We start from the raw sequence: 13,721 nt of genomic DNA, 5'->3' as shown, positions 1-13,721 counted from the left end.
TGTCTCCTCCTCCTCCTCAAATGTGTTTGTGCAGAGGCAGCAGAACCTTCTCCAACTGCCTCATGTTTGGCACACAGTGGGGCTGTTTTGTCTGGTGCAGAGCTGCTGGAACCAGCACAGGGCATTTGAATATGCGTTTATTATACAGCATCATCAGGTGCCAGTTCCACTCTTTCCTGATGGTTTTCCCAAAGTTGCCCATAGGGGCAATTTCCTTCTGCCAGCTTTGGGACACCTGTGGCTTCCCAAAGCTTTTGTCCTTTTTCTTTTTTTCCCTCACTTGAGTTTAGTACCTCAGTGCTCAACCTCGAAACAAATACACTATTTCTTGGATTACAAAAAGAAAATTAGGAATTGGGTAATTTCAATGCACGGAGGGTATAAAACCTTTGCTGGCAAATGCATGAAAAATAGATGACTGAATTTTTATTTAACTTTCCTAAATAAACGTATGGTTCATCTAAAATAATTAACTTTCAGTCACTACTTTTTAAGGACTCTACAGATACAGAACGAAGTTGCCACACAGCTTTTTCTTCCTTTGCTTTGTCGTAGAAAAACTTGAGCTACTCCTGGCAGTTCTCATTTTTAGGTCATTCTTCATATACCATTCACCATCACTGAAATTAATGAGAAAATAAAAGGAGTGACCTTTGGCTGAGCACACACAGTTTATGCGTGAGCTAAACAGCAGGATCCTTTTTCACTCTTCTTTTTCCCACATTCTCTTTCTCCCTGCTCTCTCCCATCCAAATGCAATTTGTAAAGCCCTCAGAGCCTTCCATCCTGTGTGATTCCACTGCATTCCTTTGGATGAGTCTCAGGCCCATGGTTCACATCTGTTCTCCCGTGCAGGAAGTTCGGCAGCATCCTTGATTTATGAACATAATGCTCTGCTCTCTTGAACTTCAGAATCGTTTCCAGAACTCCCAGGCAAAATTAATGCAGCTTAGGGAGTAGATAGGTGTCAGCAGTGTGAGCAGGAGCACTCTTGGAGAGCAGATGCAAGCCTGGAAGTTCAAAATGATGCTGTTTAAAACAAGCCAATGTTTACCAAGGATCTGAGTACTTTTGAAGACGTGATTCCCAAAGAAATGTAAATTCTGAGCTTGTTGGCTGCACCTCAGTGCTGAGCATCTGCTTTGCGCCCAGCTTTCTGAAGGAGGCGGGAGAACCCTTTGCAGCCGAGTAGGGCAGGAGGGGCTGAGGGTGGTCCGCCGGGCACCCGGAGCCGGGAGGGAGATCCCAGCCTGCGGCATTTCCACACTGCGGTCCGGGGAGCTGGCTGAAAGCAGCGAGGGCTGGCGCTGCCTCCCATCTGTGTTGGGAGGCACCAGACGGCCGTTTGCTACCGCCCAGGGAGCCCGCTGGCCGTGGGCAGCAAGAGGGAGGTGAGGTGAGGGCTCTGGGGAGAAACGCTGGGACCGCCCAGCTCAGCGCCTGCACGAACGAGATCTGCTGTGTGCGTGGGTTACGGGTACTGCCAGTGGCGGTGCGGGACACCGATGCTGATAGGAAATCCAGATCCAGTTGTTTACAGGAAATTTGCTGCGATTTCCTGTAGCTCCTGCGTGTTCCAGTGTTTGGCCGTGAGGGGATCGTAACGTCTTGCTCCTTCACCTTTGTGCTGACAACGCAGACCGCGCGTTTTCTTCGGAGCATCGAGGCACTGTTTTAAACCGTCGACAACGGAAAGGCTCGAGGCGCGCTCTCACGTCCCGACGCCGTCCAGGAGCGCTCGCGGACAGGAAGAGCCACGCGCCGGCACTGATTTACGTCGCGCGCTCCGCTCTGCTCCGCTCGGCGAGAAGCGCTCGAGCTGTCGGCAGCGGGGCCGGCGCTGCCCGCCGTTCCTGGAGCGCACGTGCGGTGCCACAGGGGCGCGCGCGGGCCGGGGAGCGCGGCACGGCCGTTGCCGGGGGCGGCGGCCGTTACCGGGGCGGGCCCGGGGCGGCGCGCGCGTGCGGGGAGGGGCGCGAGGCGTATCCCGACCAGCCGCCGCGCCACCGCAGCGTCCCGCGGTCGCCGCCGCCGCCCGCAGCCTTCCTTCCTCCCTCTCTCCGACACGGCCCGGCCCGGCCCGGCCCGGCCGCAGCGAGGTAAGGCGGCGGCCCGCTCTCCGCTCGGCACCTGCGCGGGGCGGCGCGGCGGGACCCGGGAGCGGCGCCGAGGAGGCCCGCCCGCCCGCCCGGAGTTTCTTGCCGCCGGGCCGGAGAGGCGGGTACTCGGGGGACGCGGCGGGGCTCGGCCCGGCCCCGCTCTGCCCGCAGCCGCCCGCCCTCCCGCGGCCCCGGCGGGCGTCTGCGGAGCGGAGCCGCGCCGTTCCGGGCCGTTCGGCGGCGGCCCCGGCCGTCGATGACTAACCGCGCCCGGGAGCGCGGCGCCGGCTCCCGCCGGCCGCAGCCCGCAGCCCCGGCTGCCTGGCGGCCGAACGCGCTGAGGCGGCGCCGCGTTCGCCCTGTAGCGCTGCTGCTTTGCGCTTCCGCGCGGGCCGGGCAGCACCGCGGCGAGGGCTGACACGGCGACGGAGGGACGGAGGTCGCTGCGCCCTCGCTGCTGTCCCTGCACAGACGCTGAAGGGTTTTACTTGTCTGCGCCGCGATCGCTGCCTTGAGGTGCTAGGGGCTGTTTATCAACGTCTGCTGTCTCCCTTGCCGTGCCCGCACGACGCGGTGCGCGGCTCGCTGGTAGCGGGAGGGCTGGCTGTGTTACCTCTGGCGCGGTGCGGCGCTGCCTGTGCCGAGCTGCAAGCGAGCGGCGTACGCCTCTTCCCCACCCTCTGCCCCACCGCCCTGCGGTGTGAATCGCTAGCAGGCGGCTTTCCCTGGCAGAGCTGAGAGGTGCCCGGGTAATCCTTCTGTTTCATTGCAGGCCACGTTCCCCGGATCGGTTTGGTTGATTCTAGCTTGGAAATGCGTAAAGCTTTCCGTGCGTGGAGGGAACTGTGGTTTTTCTTGTGGGAATTCTTTTCTGGTAACTTTCTGATTTGAATTCCCTGCATATATTATAGAGCATCTTTTTCCCTTTTCTTCAAAATGCGATTACTCAAGGAGACTAAACTAAAAGCTTTATAAATAGGGTGGAAAAGAATGTTGTTTGCCAAATGTCAAGGCTAACCAGGGGCGGATCTGCGCTGGCCATGAGAGGAGCCCTGTGGGCAGTGACCTGTTGAATGCCGCGAGCTGGATGGAGCCTTCCAGCTGCCCTGAGCAGGGCGCTGCGCCCCGGCCACCATTGTTTCTGTGGACGTGGTCAAAATGTGTAAACATGGAATGGTTTCCAGGTTGGAACAGGTTGAGCTTTGTGAGGCTTCATCTCAGTCTGCTGGAGCTGAACGCTGCTGCTAGGGTGAGTGTTCTCCCACAAATTGTGGTTTGGGAGCTGAAGAAATTTGGCCTTTTAGAAGAACAGCAAGCTCTGTTAAATGTAAAGAGATGCCAGTCGAGATAACGATTGTACTGTGCCAGGTGCTGTATAAATATATAACAGGGCAAGGTCACTACTCTGGAAAATTTACTGCTTAGGAAAGCGTTGTGATTAAGATGAAGGAAATTAAAACCCTTTAAAATGTTTTCAGGACTGCTCCTGGCCAAAGGGTCTGCTTCCACAGCTGTGAGCATGGCTGCTGTTCTGAGCTTCATTGACCTGGAGAAGGAGTATGCATGAGTGTCTTTGTGTTGTCTGACATCTAGTAATGAGCCTAAGCATTCAGTGCAATGCCTTCCAGTACCGTCTGTGTTGGAGAACGTTTGCTTCTCAATCTAAATCAGTTTTTCTTTCCTGGCCTTTCTCAAAGAAATAGTAACAAAGCTGTGGCAAATCACTGACTTGTTGTTTTCCAAATTTAAGGAAATCTGTGGCTGGGAATGAATCCTATGGTTTGGGTCAGTTTTTAAGAGGGAATGCAAGATTACAATGTCTTGAACTGAGTTTCACATGTTAACTCCTCAAGCTACAAGAGAGCTTAAAGAACGAAGCCAAGCCTTGTCAGTAGTTACAGCTATTAATTCCCCCACATCATTGCATTTGTGTTCCATTTCACCCATGCATTATTTCTGTTGTCATTCTAGGCCCTGCATTTAACTGTGTGTTTTCAGTGCCCAGGCCTTAGAGGTCTTTGAACACTGTTAAACAATGTTAGTCATCCAGGATAGAAAGAAATGCTCAGGTATTGCCTAAAAACAGTCAGAAGTGGTTGCTCTGCGCATCCAGAGGAAAGGCCAAACTTCTCACTGTGAACTGGACAGTTTCAAAAGGAAAGTGTGTAACTATTAGGAGCAGAAGGCAGTGAGGCTTTGCACAGAGATCAAGGGAAGAAAAACAACTAGTTGTTGATTGTAATTAACTTGTAAATAACGTTAAGGATTTGTTGTCAGTACTGATCTGGAGAAACATGCTTTCCCACAGCTATTGCTGTTGTCTCCTCCATCCTCCCTGGTTTTGTGTTCTGTCCCCATCCTTGTGCTTCTCCACGCCCTTTCTGCCTTTCTCAGGTGCTTCACTAATTTTCTCCTTAAGTTTTCTCCTTCCTGTACAAAAGATGTGAAATGGTTAACTTCAATAGCAAAGTGGCTTTGTTTTAGTCTAGACTTCTGGTAGGAAGGTCTGCCGCCTTTCTCCCGCTAATAGTTATTTGGAAGAGTTATTATATAAAAGAATTTGACCCTGAACTTCATTGAGATTAGCAGGGGGCTGCGGAGTTCCCACCTGCTTGTTTCCGAGCACTTTGAGCTTCTGGAGGACAGTGCAGGATTGTTCTGTCTCTGCATTTGCTGTCCTGGGGATGATAAATGGTGATGTACTTTACTTGCAGGTATATTTGGCATGCCAGGACTTCTGTTTCCGGTGTATGTGCACTTCACAGTTGGACTAGATGATCTTGGGAGGTTCCTTCTGAATGAATTATTCTATTTGGCATGTTTGTGTGTGATTCTCACAACCGAGCCTTTGGCTCTGCTGGTGCCATATGGTATCGCAGCAAAGCCTGGCTCCTCTCTTGGTGTGAGTTGATAGGGTGATAGGGAAGGCTGCATCCAGCTCACACCTGCAGTCTTCACCAACATTGTGCACAAAACATATTGCTTAGTTTCAGGAGGGGTTGTGAGAGCATTAGGAATGGGAAATCTGGGATGCTGTGGAGTGAAAACCATTATTTCTGACCATTTCGTTTCACAGCACGTGGGTGGAACAGATGGGTGAAAAGGGCAGGTCTAACAGCTGGGACTTTTGGTTCTGAGTGGAAGTGTGGTAATTCCCCTAGTTCTGCATATATGGATTAGAAGAAATCTGTTTTCGCTTATGAGCCTCGACTGTCATTCCTGCCGAAAGTTTGTCTGTATGAAACTGTTTTGAAACTCTATAATGAAATCATATGTGTGAATTCCATCTGGAGTGTGTGTGCATTTGCATGTGAGGCCTCAGAACTGAAGTATGATTGGGGTGGAAGGAGAACAGAATGTTTCCCTACTCATGAGAAGTCATCAGACATAACTGACCTCTGTTTTTGTGATGGACTTCACAAATAGACTTCAAAATTCGTTAAGAGTCAAATCCCAGTTTCTCAGTTAGAAAAAAACTTTTTTAATGAGGAGGTCCCCATAGGAAATTTGCTCTATTACCAAGTGATTGTTAAACAGCAGTCACAATGCTTTGTTGTTATCCTGGAACAATTATACTTTTCTTAGACTTTGTACTTAAAATGCTTCCAATGATTTTCTCATTTAGATGAGGCAAACACTGCTGCATACCCTAAATAGGGTTTTGGAATAAAGTCAAAGTTCTGTATGTATTTTCAACTCATCTCGTAAAACAACTAATATAGAATGTCTGTCCATCCTTTGGGAATACAGAGAGATTAATCTAAAAATACACTTGGTATACTCACATTAGGAAAGGGTTTAATAACATTTTCAAAGCTTATTCTTTTCTTGGTTTGCTCTTAACTGAAGCTATACAGTTTCTCCCAAAGGCATGAATTACAAATGAATCTGCAATAATTTGTGACTTCTAGTCCTTTTCCTTCTGACAAAAGGCTCCTTCAATGCATTGTGGAATGGTTACTGATTATCATGTGGTCATTCAAGAAAAGGATAGTGATTGGCCTTCTAATAGGCCTTTCAGCACCCTCTCTGGTGGCTTGCTGACTGAAAAGATGCCCATGGCTGGGTACTGTATCCAGCCCTTAAATTACTGGTGGATCTAATCATCCAACTGCTGAGGTGAGAGCTGAAAAAAAAAAAAAAAAAAAGCTTCACCCATGTGTGAATACCAGTATATACCAGCTCAGAACTGGAGACAGATTTTGGTCTGTGTAAACTGGTATAGTTTTACAGCAATTCGTCAATTTATTTTGATGTTCATTGGCTTAAGGCCTGTTTAGTTTTGTTCTGCTGTTGTGGGGGGTTTTTTAAATTATTATTATTATTTTATTAAGTGATAGGTAACTTAAACCTGATGTTTCCATGAGCTGTGTTCCTGTAAGCTGGCTGGCATGGCGGCAAGCATTGTTATCTGATTGTGCTGTGCATGGCTGAGCGGACAGTGAGCATGATTTCCTGAAGGTGTGACTGTAAAGCTGTGGGTGTTCTGAGTTAGCACCAAGGGCGCTGCTACAACTGTCATGTCAGCACTGCAGCCTCACTGAGCTGTTATCCTTTGGTGCTGGTGAGGCCAGCCTGCCTGGCAGTGCTTCAGAATAAACACCCTCTGCTTCAGGGTAGGGGGGCGGGTGGCCGTTGCCCCAGCCTTGTGTAAAGTCTGTGCAAGAATTCACAATGTTTGCTGAACCTTGCCTGGAACAACATCAAAAGATGGTATTTGTGCTTGTAGGGGAACTGCTGAATCACAGCCTGAACCTCTGATTGACCACCTGAGGTGAGCAATGAGTCAGCCCTGGGAGCACGGGTGAAGGCAATTCACCTGTGCTATCAGAAGGGGTGGAGCCTGGCTCCCCATTTAAGAGCTGACTGCCTGGGGAAGGATCTCTTTTTGGAGATCGCTCCTCTTAGAGTTTTCTCAAGGGTAAGCTTTCCATCTGTTCTTCTTCAGCATGATAACCTGTTTAGCCCAACTTTCTTGTATATTTCTTAATTGTAACATCCATATATTCATTGATTATACAGTGCTATGAGATGCTTTTCAGTGACGGTAATTCTTCTAGAGTTTTGTTACAGCTAATGGTGTAGGACACTGGGACTTGAAACCTTCCGAGGTTAGATGCATCTGCCAATAAGGAGTATCTGGGCTTCAGATGACTCTCAAGCATATACTCAGATGGTCACTTCAGGCTGAGTTACTTCTTCATAACATGAAAATAACATTTCTCAGATTGTACTGGTTTATGTATATGTCCCACATATGCCTTCTATTTTTCTTAAACTATCCGCTTCTAATGTTTAAATGAATTTCTTGTGTGATGGTTGGTGCCTAATTAAATGTACCAGAGGCCTTACACAGCAGTCTGGGTATGGTGGCACTCAGACGAAGTGGGAATGTGTTCAGAAACTGTGGTTTGTGATAGCCATGGAAAAACCTGCAAGTGTCACAATGCCATCACTGCAGAAATTATTACACTGTGTTGATGGAGGGAATAACTGCCTTATGCATTCATACTAGTCTGCATGGGATTTGATTTAGAACTTTCAGACTTGGTCTGAATAAAGTGCTGCCTTTTTGTAATGCTGCTTTCCAATAATAACTTACTGCTGACTGTAAATTGTTTTGAGCTGGCTAGTTTAAGCTGTTGGCGTGAATCTGTGCTTCAGTGTTAGGATCAGAGCTTGCACTCCTTATTTTGGAGCCGATGAGGAGAGTGATAGCATGAAGGCAGAGTGCTTGCACAGCACTCAGATGAAGAGTCTTTCACAACTCCTGTGGCTTTCCGTGTGGCTTTTGCTGGGGCTGCTTTGCTACTGCAGTGGGGGAAGGGAATCTATTTCTCATGAAAATCCCTAAAGAATCTGAGAGCTTTTTCCTCCACAGTCAAATTGTGGCTGTGTACAAGCATGGTGGAAGCTAGAAAGGGTGGCATGATGCATCTGGCTAACAGAGAGGCAGCCAGATCAGGAGTGTGAAGGCAAGATGAGCAGAAAGTATTTGGAAGATGGGCTCTGGTATTGGATGCATCTCGTCTGACTGTGCTTCAGCTTGGTGCACTTTCCAGTGGTGAGGCAAATATAAATGAACTAGAGCAGCTGCTTTGGCTGTGGTTGGAAAGACCTGTAATGAGAGTGGAAGCTCCTGAGGGCTGGAAGGAGTGCTGTCAGCCAGAGGGCACCAGGTTCTCAATTGTGGCTTTTGAGATACCCCTGTGGGAATAGGTGCTTGTGAGGTGATGGTAGAAGTGGGGGGATTACAGCAAAGATCTCTTCTGTGAGGTGGTTATACAAGATCAGGGCTCGGTGTGTTGGAGGAAGCCTTTTGCTGAGCAGACAGTGAGCTTTAGAGCAGAACTTCAGTTCTCTGGATTTATCTTTGTGTGAAAAAGGGCTCTGGTATTTATCTTTGTGTGAAAAAGGATAGCATAGAATCACAGAATTGCATCCTGTGTTATCTGGCAAATGCTTCATGCAGGAAATCATCAGTGAAGTTGTACTTCTGTGATACTGGTGTTAATTCTGTGTCTTATGATCTTTTTAGTGTTTCTATTAATTTCTGCTTTTTGTTGTACTGCTATTTTTGGTACAAGGCGCCTCTAACCTTTGAAGTGTCAGTGATGTGACATTGAGCCTGCATCACAACACGGCGTGTGACCTCGCGGTTTTTTCCTCTTGGAGGTATAAACCCTTTGTGTGTCTGAAATAAATACAATCTTGGTCCTCTGCAGCTCAGTTCCTGAGGAAGGGATATTTCCCTGTAAGGCCCTGTCAGTGCTTAAGCTATGTTAGCAGTTTTGCAGCACTTGTGATGTGAATGGGAGTTTGGCTGTGTGTGGGAATACCACATGGGATGCAGCTGTGGAACAGCGTGCTGCCTTTCACTGGAGTGAGTGCTCAGGTGCTCCTGTAGTGCACAGTCCTGAAACTTCTGGCAGCTCTGACCCTGCTCACAGTCCACAGAGTGAGTTGAGATGAAAAGTGCTCAATAATGTGAAGCATTTTAGTTTATTTTGTAACAAATGAACTAAGTTTACAAAAATAAGGAAATTCTGAGCTAGAGCAGACAGTTGGGCATTCTGGAAAGTCAGTCTACTGTTGCCTGATCTTGCAACAGATGGTCATAGATGTAAATTCATCTATTACGCTGCCATTCATTGACAAAGAATGATGGGCTTACCTTTCTCTTGGCTAATGGGAGGAGCTGATATTTCCATATTAGCATTTTAACATAGTTTCTGTAAGTTACGTTCTATCTGGCCCTAATCATATTTATGCACTTTGCAAGTTATCCTACAGATGGAGAAAGGTGGGAAACTTCTAATTGCCATCCTCATGCTGGAGGTAATAACTACAGAAAGTTGTAATTGGAATTGTGTGCAGTCAGGTTCTCTGAAGATCAGACTGCAAGTGAATGGTACCTTCCAATGCTTTTAAATGAGAGTTGCCAAAGAGTGAAACCAGATTAATTAAGCTATTGCAAGGGGTTTGTTAAGTGGAAGAGGGATCATTTTGCGTTTGCAATGTCTATTAAACTGTAAAAGGTTAGTTATTACTACACTGAATCTTATCAAAGGAGCAAAGTAATGTAAATGCAATTACACTGAATATCACACTCTCAAAACATTCACTATTTTAGCTGTATTCTCTTGAAGTTGAAAATAGTATCTTCTTTTTAGATACTGGCTGAGACTGATATTAAAGTTTCTGTGAATTAGAAAAAAGACAAGCCTACGGATTACTGTTACTTACAACAAAGAAAGCCAGGATATTTTATATCACAGTACAGTGCTTAGTCCAAGCTCAGCTCTGCCTATCAGGCTCTGTATCCTCAATGTACTGCCAGGGAATTTAGAACCCTGCTTTTCAGAAGCAATATTGTAGAGGGCAGTGGTCAAATGGCATCACAGACTCATAGACTGTGCCATTTCTTGCAGTGCCAGAAGGCATAGTGTGGACAACTTGTTTTGATAAGTTAAAGCAGGACTCTAAGGTCATGCATGAGAGCAAGGCACTTGCAGATTTGCGTTTCTTCTGGCAGCTCTATGGATGGCATGGGGAAACCACTGGAGCTGGTGCCAGCTGGCAGCCAGTATGCTTTAGAATCCTTCCCGTTGAGTGTGCTTTTTTTTTTAATATGACAAATACATACAAATAACTATGTATATTAATGTACTCAGATATACCTAAAACTTGATTGTCTCCTTTAAATTTCTAATACTTAACCGTAAGGCTTCAGTGCTGAAGGAAGACCTATCAGCAGTTTCACCTTTGTTCCTTAGAAGCCCAGTGTTACATACCACACTCTTTCATAGCTCATGTTTCTCTTTTGCATATACAGTGTATTTCTTTTCAAGGATGGGGAGCAACTGACCAGTTGTGACCAAAAGTCTGCATTTTGAAGTTTTTCTGGAAATACTAACTTTGATTGTTGGGAGCCAGGGTTGGTTTTCTTCTTAAAAGAAGGCTAAACACAATAAAGAACAACAGTTTTGCCTTCATCTGCTACCATATTTAAACATGAGGGCTTAAAATAATTGTTCCTCTTCCAACTACATCCCATGTAAAATGCCTCTACATCCCATGTAAAATATTTGTAATGCATTAAAAAAAAAATCTTGGCAAAAAATCATCTTTGATGCAAGATTGACACAAGCATTTTATCTGAAGCCCAAGTTGGCCTTTAAATAGTTAGAGAAGCAATAAGTTCCTGTATGAGAAGCTTGCCCCAAATCTTTGGGGGTTATTTTGTTATTCATGTCATTCCCATGAAGTGTCTGCTTTGACATATAAATTAGTGCTTCATGGATCCTTCTGTCTTGGGGCTATGAGAGAAGTCTGCATGCTTTCCTCTATGATGTGAGATACCACATGGGAATGGGATCTCATTATGTCATGACTGAATCTAACCAAGGTCCCCTGGGTAATTTGCTCCTCCTTCCTATTAAAACTTCAAAAGTGTCTTGAGCTATATTTATATTTGTAAATTGATTTCTTTAGGCATCTTCATTATGATTTCATTCTTAAGAGTTTGTATGCAACAACATAAGGGTATTTTCCCATTTAACATGGAGGGAGGTAAAGATTTGACTTCTATGTTAGAGTATGCTTAATCCTGAGCACTTTGAAATATACAACCCAAAGATGTGTTCTGTGGCTCTGTTCTGCTCTTGTACCTTGTATGGGAATTGTTGTATCATGGCCCCAGATGAGCACCTGGGGAGCACAGGTAAAGGCAGTTCATCTGTGTGACAGGAAGCAGTGGAGCCTGGCTGTACCTCTCCTAGACCCAATTTAAGGGCTGGCTGACACTGGGGAAGGGTCTCTGGTTGGAGATTTCTCCTTTGTGAAGCTTTCCTGCAAACCTGGAATCTTCTGATACAGGTGAACAATCTTCTTCCCTTCCGTTGTAGCACCTCTCTATTGTGCCAGTCCTTCTGTCATCATACCTCTGTTGTAATGCCTTTCCCATCATATCGATCTGTCCAACTACTACGTACCCGGAGGGGAAGAGAAGTGTGAAGCAGCTGGCTGGGAGTTCTTGGCCCTTGTTCTTCCTGGAAGAAGGGAAGATCCCATTAGCTCCTGGGCTGAAGAGGCGCTCTCAGGGTGTGGTGTGGTGCTAGCTCCCAGTTGCTGTATGCTGAACTGCAGTGTAAACTCAGCATTCACAGCCTTGATGCGTTACCCTCCACCCACTGATTATGTTCAGTAGGTACCCTTTTCTTCTCCTAAAATTGTATTTCATTCAGTTAAAAGCATGTGCGTTCAGATGTTTTCTCTATCTGCTGTTTATTTAGATAAGCAGTTCACCAATTTCTTTGGAAAAGTGTCATGAAAATACTTTTTTCTTTGTCAGACTGTGACTGTCTAGAAATGTATATATGTGGCTGGCATTACTAAGAAAATGTCTATATTGGTTTTGTTCACTGAAAAAATTACTTTATAAAGTGCTGGGAAAAAATATCAGATAGAGACAGTGTGACTACTTTATTTTCTGTGTGCAAAGTATAAAGTACAGCTTCTGTCCTTCTGTTAGGAGGCTGAAGACAGATTACATGGAGGATGTGCCAGTTTGAAAACAGTGGTGATTGCACGTTAATTGGAAATGAGATATTCCAGCTGTCATTAATCGTAGGAGCTGTAAAATGCTTAATTGTTCTGATTTACTGGAAATGAATGGGAGGATAGTCTCTGCCCAGAAAATGACATTGTTATTTTTTTAGCGGTTGGATTTTTTTCCTGATCTTCTCTTAGAATTAATTCTGAGATTATTTTGTGTAAGCTAACATATGTATATTTAGACAAGTCCGGGCTGAATTTTCTAATAAATCTGTGGCGATTATTTTCAACTTGTCAACACTTAGGCTTTTGAGGCAATTTTTTTTTTTTTTTTTTTTTTGAGTTCTCCAACTTCTGCCAGAAAAGCTTCCTCTTACAGATTGGCCTTTCAGTGTGCAAAATTGGCAAGTAAAACTCACAATGGACTTGAAGGGACAGCAGAACTCAACCAAGAGTTGGCAGTTTTCACACAGAGGTATGGGGGATCTGTAGAGTCCACAAACTTACAGAATGTTTTTCTCAGTGTTCTTAGGGCTACTGAAGTCTGTAAAAATTGAGTTCTCTTTTGGCACCGAACGCATCCTGGCTCATCAGGGTATCAGTGATAGTCTTAACCAGGGCTCTCCAGCTCTGTGATGTTGCTTGGTTACTGGCATTCCCACAACTCTCAAATAAAACAAAGCAAATGTTGGTGTTTTTTTTAAGTTTCTGTTTATGGACTGGTCTACTGTACGGATCCAAACAAAACACAACTGTAAATCCTCTGCAGCTTCTTTAATGATTTTTTTTTGTCTCAAGTATTCCGTTTGGCTGCTTGTAAAGATTTTCTATTTTAAATATGTTTTTTGAGTATGTTGGACTACTTCTAGGATTCTGCACAAACTCATCAAATTCAGAAACTAGCATCCTGGCTAAAAGTAAGGCATGACAAATAATGGTTTTTGCTGTCAGGCAATCTGCTACCTGTGGCTAGGAGGTTGTCTTTTAGGTATGCTCTGTGCATTCTCTGTTGAGGGTGGGAAAAAGGGCAAAGCTTTGGTTGGAATGCATGAGAAACTATTTTATTTAGTAATGATAATAATAAAGAACTGGTATAACTGTTTGACTGAGGATTTTGTGTCATTTTGAGTACTTGAAAATATAGCTTCAGCCTCCTGCCCCTGGGGTAATAATTTTGATGCATGGGCTCATCTGTTTCAGTGAAAATTCTCATCTCCGGTCCAGATAGCTGATCCTGACAAAGCACACAGGCACTGAGAGCTCAGCATAGCAGAGGTGCATGGGTAGTTTTTCTTTTGCTACCTCTGTCCCACAGAAGAATCTCTGTCAAATGAAAAATCATCTTTGGGCTGAAAGATGTTACAAATCTGAGATGACATTTATATTGATATGCTGCAAAGGATTTTTTTTCTTTTTTATGTCGTTCTTTCAAAAAAATTCTCATCTTGGGAATTCTTACATGTAGGTGAGTTTATTAGTAAGTAGTGAAAGAGAGCTTTCTGTAAATCTGCTGGAGTCATCAACTGCTTGCCTAGAGTGGGTTACAGAAACTCTCTTAGTGTTTCT

General features: G+C 45.4%; 1 protein-coding gene across 4 annotated transcripts in view; it reads left to right on the top strand.

Moving 5' to 3' along the window:
* Positions 1 to 1,952: 1,952 nt before the first annotated feature.
* The window catches only part of SPATS2L (spermatogenesis associated serine rich 2 like), a 73,045-nt gene continuing 61,276 nt past the window's right edge, over positions 1,953 to 13,721 (top strand). The window contains exon 1 of one of the 4 annotated variants that reach the window (XM_031601195.2): positions 1,953 to 2,099. Coding sequence is in view for 1 of the 4 variants with exons in the window: in XM_031601188.2 (XP_031457048.1) it covers positions 3,187 to 3,348 (162 nt within the window). In the remaining 3 variants the exon portion in view is untranslated. Of the gene's footprint in view, positions 2,100 to 2,465; positions 2,616 to 2,912; positions 3,349 to 13,721 lie in introns of those variants that run through there. The other 3 variants (XM_090144231.1, XM_031601194.2, XM_031601188.2) reach the window with 3 other exon arrangements.

The sequence above is a fragment of the Phasianus colchicus genome, chromosome 7 (assembly GCF_987193195.1).
Source record: "Phasianus colchicus chromosome 7, bPhaCol1.hap1.1, whole genome shotgun sequence".
NCBI classification, from domain to species: Eukaryota; Metazoa; Chordata; class Aves; order Galliformes; family Phasianidae; genus Phasianus; species Phasianus colchicus.
The sequence above is the reverse complement of the archived record's forward strand: the minus strand, read 5'-3'. Positions and strand labels throughout refer to the sequence as shown.